At 47.5% G+C, this 6000-nt stretch overlaps 1 protein-coding gene across 1 annotated transcript in view; it reads right to left on the bottom strand.

The window, feature by feature from the left end:
- Positions 1-1959: 1959 nt before the first annotated feature.
- LOC147230184 (epidermal retinol dehydrogenase 2-like) overlaps positions 1960-6000 on the bottom strand; it is a 12381-nt gene continuing 8340 nt past the window's right edge. Inside the window, exons 7-8 of the mRNA XM_086153427.1 lie at positions 2212-2317; positions 1960-2106 (exon numbers count right to left, since the gene is read on the bottom strand). Of these exons, the coding sequence (XP_086009553.1) occupies positions 2221-2317 (97 nt within the window). The 3' untranslated portion in view covers positions 1960-2106; positions 2212-2220. The remainder of the gene's footprint in view (positions 2107-2211; positions 2318-6000) is intronic.

Genomic DNA, 6000 nt, shown 5'->3' on the forward strand with positions numbered 1-6000 from the left:
TGTGATTGACAGCTGAGTGGCCCCAGTTAAGCCCCGCCTCCTCAGCAGGACAATATGACAGCTGAGTAGCTGAGACCAAAAACCTTTGAGTCTGAGTCTTTTACAGGACTGAATATTTAACGCAAGACTGAAGGACTGAAGGCTCCACCTTTGATGGCTTTTATTTTGAATGGGAATAAAAACACAGAGCGTGAAGATGACTCCACCAGGGATGGGGATGACAATATCCTCAGACTCCGCCAGCCATTAGCCTGATACTGTTAGCAGATACGTACCGTTGTCACTCCCTGTTCGCTGAAACATTCTTCATTCTCCCTCGTTTTTTTGCTGATCCTGAGGTCAAGGTATGAGTAACTGTAGCTGTGAGTACTACACTGTGTTCCTATGTGAGTACGACTAGTGCACTCATGTCAAAGTCAAGGCCCGCGGGCCGGATCCGGCCCGTGAACAAGTTATTTCTGGCCCCTGGGATGAAATTGATTATTATTTTTAGAACTGGCCCGCATGAAATTGATTATGATTATTAGAACTGGCCCGCAGGCTGCAGCCGCCTGATGGTGTTTTGAACGCACCAATTCTACATTCCCCACGATGAAACGGTACCCCGTGAATTCAGTGCAGTGCAGCTAGCGGTCTTTGGTTTTATTCTTCATTAGCAGTCAGAGCAAATGCCGAATTTCAGCTACCTCCTCCTCAAAAATCCCTAAACGAAAGGTGGATGCTGAGAACGGGGGATTGCCAGACCATGAAAGGGAAGCTCTCTACCACTGTGTTCCAAAGTACAGTTAGCCGATAAACTCAACGTACTTGCTGCTGTCTTCCGATGCTGATTTACTGACTTTGAAGCACAAAAAAGCAGGTTTGCACTACTCTGCAATTCTTTTGCATTTGACGTGGAAAGCGCACCATCAAATCTACAAATGGTGTTGATTGAGCTCCAGTGCAATGACATAATGAAGGAAAAATATTAGAGAGTGGGTGCTGCTGAGTTTGCACGTTTCATCCCCGACACAATGCCCGAGCTGCACATTCAAGCTGGTCAGACGCTCTCTGTTTGGCAGCACATACCTGTGTGAACAACTGTTCTCTTTGATGAAGCTGAACAAAACATCACACAAGAGCCGTCTTAGTGATAAGCACCTTCACTCAATCCTGAGGATTTCCTCATCTCAGAGCCTGACCCCGAACATTGATGAACTTGTACAAAAGATGAGACACCACTAAATATCAGGCTCAGCCTTAGTGATCATTAGGGCATGAACGTATTATTATTTTTTAATTCAGTTAAATTTTTACATCTTTTTCTACAAGACATGTGATTTTTCTTTGAAGAAAGTATTGCTTTGTCTGTGTGCCATAGGTTATTGTTTTAATTTACTGTATTTATTTATATTTATTTTTCAGTTAACGGATTCATTTTTCAGTTCATGTACTAATTTCAGATAGGAGCCATCAGAGAGAATACAACTGATTTATTTTTATTTTCTCATTTTACTATTTGAAAGCAGTGACTGATATGATCATAGAGCAGCACGATATTGCATTTTCAGTTTATAATGCATGCAATTTCATTTATGCATTTAGGTCTTGGTTCAATAGGCTATGTTCAATCAGTTTAATATGTTTCAATAAACAGTGAATTAGTCCGGCCCTCAGCTTGTAACAAATTTGTTTTTTTGGCCCTCCGTGTATTTGACTTTGACATCCCTGGACTAGTGGGTAACTGTACTCGAGTGCAGTTTACAAGAACAGCATCTTCAGTCTGGTGACGGAGGAGTATGAGCCTAGCTTAAATTAGCTGAGGAGAAGGTGTCCTGTTTAGAGAAGCTGGTATTTCTGGTTCTCTGGTTCTGGAAGCAGCTGCTTAGGCTGTGGTACCTGAGACGTTCTCCTCTCGCAGGGAACCCAACAATGTTCCCCATGTTCTCCATGTGAAATGACTCAGATCATTAACACCAGTGGTCCAGAGAACTTTAGTAACTTTAAAACAGATTTACAGGAGATTAAAAGAGGTTCTTGAGAAGTTCTTCACTTTTCACCAGAATGTCTGTGGGCCAATCAGAAGAGCAGCCCTCAGAGTTTGGAGCCCCTGCTGAGCAGCCCAACCTTGGAGACCAAAACAAACCTTCATTGAGAAGACATTTCTGATAGGCAGATAATGGATTGATAATCTAAGAAGGCCCCGGCAGGCCAGAGGTAGGTTCTTCTTACCCATCGTCATCATTGCTGCTTCCTGGCTCGGCCCCTGAACTGGTCCATGAGGTTAAAGGCTCCCAGGTACTGGCCCAGGAGTATGCCTAGCTTCATGGGCAGGATGCTGTGGAGAGAACCACAGGAGAACAGGGTCAGCGCTGAGGAGGGGGTTCCAAATGACATCCTCCCAGCTACACTTAATAGGAGGTTCCTAACTCGACTGATAGATCATCACCCCCAGATGTCTGAGCTTCTCCCCTGTCTTAGCCTGAGCTCCGCCTCCCTGAGGAACAAACCATTTCATCCAATCCGAGTAGAGGATGCAGTCTTTCGGTCCCAGCCCAAAGTACTTGACAGTAGGTGAGTTCATCGGTGAGTGTAAAGATGGAGCTCTTTCCATCTCAGGATATTCTTCACCACAGCAGACACATGCAGCTGTGAGACCAGATGCAACAACAACCCTGATTCTCCCAAACTTGGTAGAACATGTTTCTTCACCTCTTATAGACCCAAGAAACAAACAGGGAATTCATTTATTTCAGAGTCCAGAATGGTTTGGTCCAAGTCCTGACATGGACCAGTCCAGATTTGATTCTGACATGGTCCTGATGGGGATTTAATAACAATAATAATTTATCCTTTATCGGGGAAATTTGTTCTCTGCAATTGACCCATCATGGATGACCCATGAGCAGTAGACTGCCGTCCGTCAGCACCAGGGGAGCAGTTGGGATTCAGTGTCGTGCACAACACTTCAACACACCAGGAGGAGTCAGGAAAGACCATTGCTCTACCTCCTGTGCCACAACGCCCACAACATGGTTCAGTCCAAAAATGTAGCTGAAGCTACTGCTGCCTCAACAATCAGAACATTTCCATAAAACTTAAGAGTCCGGAGAGAAGATCCGATCCTTCTCCTTGGAACGCCGTCGCTCATCCTGCCACAATGACTGCCGTCAGTGGAGATGAGGCCCGCCGGCCTTCTGTAGCTTGTGAAAGCAGCAGAAACAAAGGAGGGGGCGGCGCCATCTCAGTGGTTTCTCGGGTTCCTCCTGGCATAGGCGTTCCGCTGGAGAACAATGGCCATGTCTTCAGATGTACAGGCGGGGAAGGCAGTGCCGCTCCACCTCTCCTCAGATGGAATGAGGAGCAGAAGAGCGCTGCTACTGGAGAGCAGGAGATAACATAAACAAGGCACTTAGAGGAGGTGAGGAGAGTGGAGAGCTCCTCAGTCACACCTTCTGCAGATGTTTAGGGAGGCGGCTGGGGAACGTGAGTTCTGAAGAACCAAGGAACGTGTCAATCTCTGATCAAGAGCAGCTGGGAGAACCTCACCTGAGCTGTGGAAGCCGTGGAAGCTTTGAGGAGACCTGATTTTCATTCCCCCCAGATCTTCTCTGCTTCTCTGCACGTGTTCAGTTCACGTCCTATTCACAGACAGTTAAGATGGTTCACAACTAGTAAGGACTAGTTACCAGATTTATGGTGATGACCTCCTCACAGCTGAAAAGTTTCTCCGCCAGAAGAACAAAGTCATCTAATGAAGATGAATCACCTCCTCCAGATGTTTGAGAGCCTGTGCTGGTTTGGAGACAAACATTGTGATGGAGCAGCTTCTGATCACCAGGTTTTATAACCATCCATCACAGCTTCTCTGGCGGGCTGACTTTCCTCCAAGTGCTCTGTTCAAGCTTGGGAAAATGAAGAGCAAAGAACCAGAGGGTGCGGTGAGGCCTCCAGCATGGTGCGTTCAGCAGCGTCTCTGCCCCCCGGCTGCTGGTTCAAATCCCAGCACGAGACAGGAAGTAAATACAACTCCAAGTGATTGGTCGTAGAAACCAAACATCTCCTCCAACTGGGTTCCAGCACAGTCTCTTGTTCCTCCTCCTCATGAACCAGGTGGAGGGGGGCCATTGTCTTGCTTCTCATGGTTCTTTTGGTCGAGGGAAGGGGGGCTGACACCGGAGCAAGAACTGCTTTGAAGGACAACTGAAGCGGTCAGACGTTAAGGGTGTGGAGTCAACCCCCCCCAGATAATAGTCTAATCTGGTAAACTCATTGATCATCTTCTGGAGGGATTTGAGAAAGTCCCCTCTAGCTTTCCACAAGATTCAAGTGTCCAAGTGTCTTTGGAGAAGTGTTCCAACGGGAGCAGATACTCCAATGGGAGAAGCTCCTCCCAGCAGTGATCAGGAAGGAGATTAGCAGAACTACAGACCAGGAGAAACATTTCTTTATTGGGAGGAGGGTTCAAGAACCACATGGTTAAAGTCCAGGTAAAAATCAAGAGAAGATCAGTGCTTTATTTGAACTGCGCAAATCCAGGTTCCCATCTCTTCAACAGAACCTCAGCAGCAGTGAGATGAGATGATGTTCAAGACTCTGTGTGTGTGTGTGTGTGTGTGTGTGTTGTCCCCGATCCTGAGACGGTTTGTGTTGCAGTCCACTTCCAGGGTGAATCCCAGGTAGGACCTGAGCCGAGAGGTCATCTTCCACAGGAGAACGCTGGGGGAGGACGTCCAGGGAGAACATGAGGGAGTGGAGACAACGGAGCGACACTGAGACCAGCCGAGAAACCAACCAGGGAACCAGCCGGTGAACCAGCCAAAGAACCAGCTGAGGAACCAGTGCGAATGGAACAGTCCTTGGAACCTCAAACGTCTAGCTGACTGGCCTTTCACAAGGAAAACATTATTCACAGCAGAGAACCATCTGAAGGGATAGCCTGATGCTGGAGAACCATGTTTTAAGGCACCACTAGACACCCACTTCCTGCCAAATGAGCGGAACATGAGCGGAACATCTGGGAAAGACCAGTATCTCCTCAGGTCCAGCACATCTGTCACTGAGCTCCAGAAGATGGTGCCACTGCCTGCACGCCAGTAAGGACCACGTTACAGAACATCTCCAGGCGCGGGTCGGGAGGTCCCCTTGGGTATTTGTGGCTGATGGTGCAGACAAGCCGTGGGCGGCTCCTCCTGATGATGCACGACCTGCCACAATTAGCGGCGCCGCCCCGGTGATCCCTTGCCATCTCTGCGCCGCAGTAAATGGATCGGCCAATTACAAGCCGGGACCGGTAACACAAACAGGACCTGCACCCGTGGCCTCAGGGTGAGTCACTGCAGCAGGAGGAACATCTCCTCACGTGGAGACAATGAGACTTAATTCAGCCAATGGTGGGTTCTGGCTCTAGCAAATGAGACACAGATGATACTCCACAATGACAGCGTATATCTGCTCTAGTTTGGAGCAGATACAAGGACACCCTCGTTGCGGAGGGAGCCTTAGAGACCAGAGATCTTCGGGGCTCTAAGGATGCTCGTCCTCCCTCGGCTGTCCCATCACATGATCTCCGGCTTCCTGCTCCTGACAGAAGCAGCAGAGGACCACCACCACATGATCACTGACGTTGACCGTCTTCTCCTTTGTACTGAGTATCACTGAGAGGATTCTTAGGTCTTCTGATCTCACAAACACTCAGGAGAAAATAGGAAAGTATTACTGAATATTCTGTCGAGGTAGTACTACTGTTACTACTACAATGTATACCTCAAACACACATTCAGACCATTTACCTTAAATTCTTAATAGAGTTTGGAGACCAAGTCCAGTAACTGGTGGTACTTTAACGTTGAGGTACAATCTCAACTCTGGGAGAGCAACCAGTGTGTTGTATAGAGACCTTTTATATAGAGCGACCCCATTTTATTCGCACCTGTGTTATACACACCTGTGAAGCAACCTGTGAATGTATCAAGCTGCCCTGTATAAAGCAACCCCTTGTAGTAGAGCAACATTAAAATA

Source organism: Fistularia commersonii, chromosome 10 (assembly GCF_037954325.1).
Source record: "Fistularia commersonii isolate RoL2024-O1a breed Wild chromosome 10, RoL_Fcom_v1.0, whole genome shotgun sequence".
In the NCBI taxonomy this organism is placed as follows: domain Eukaryota; kingdom Metazoa; phylum Chordata; class Actinopteri; order Syngnathiformes; family Fistulariidae; genus Fistularia; species Fistularia commersonii.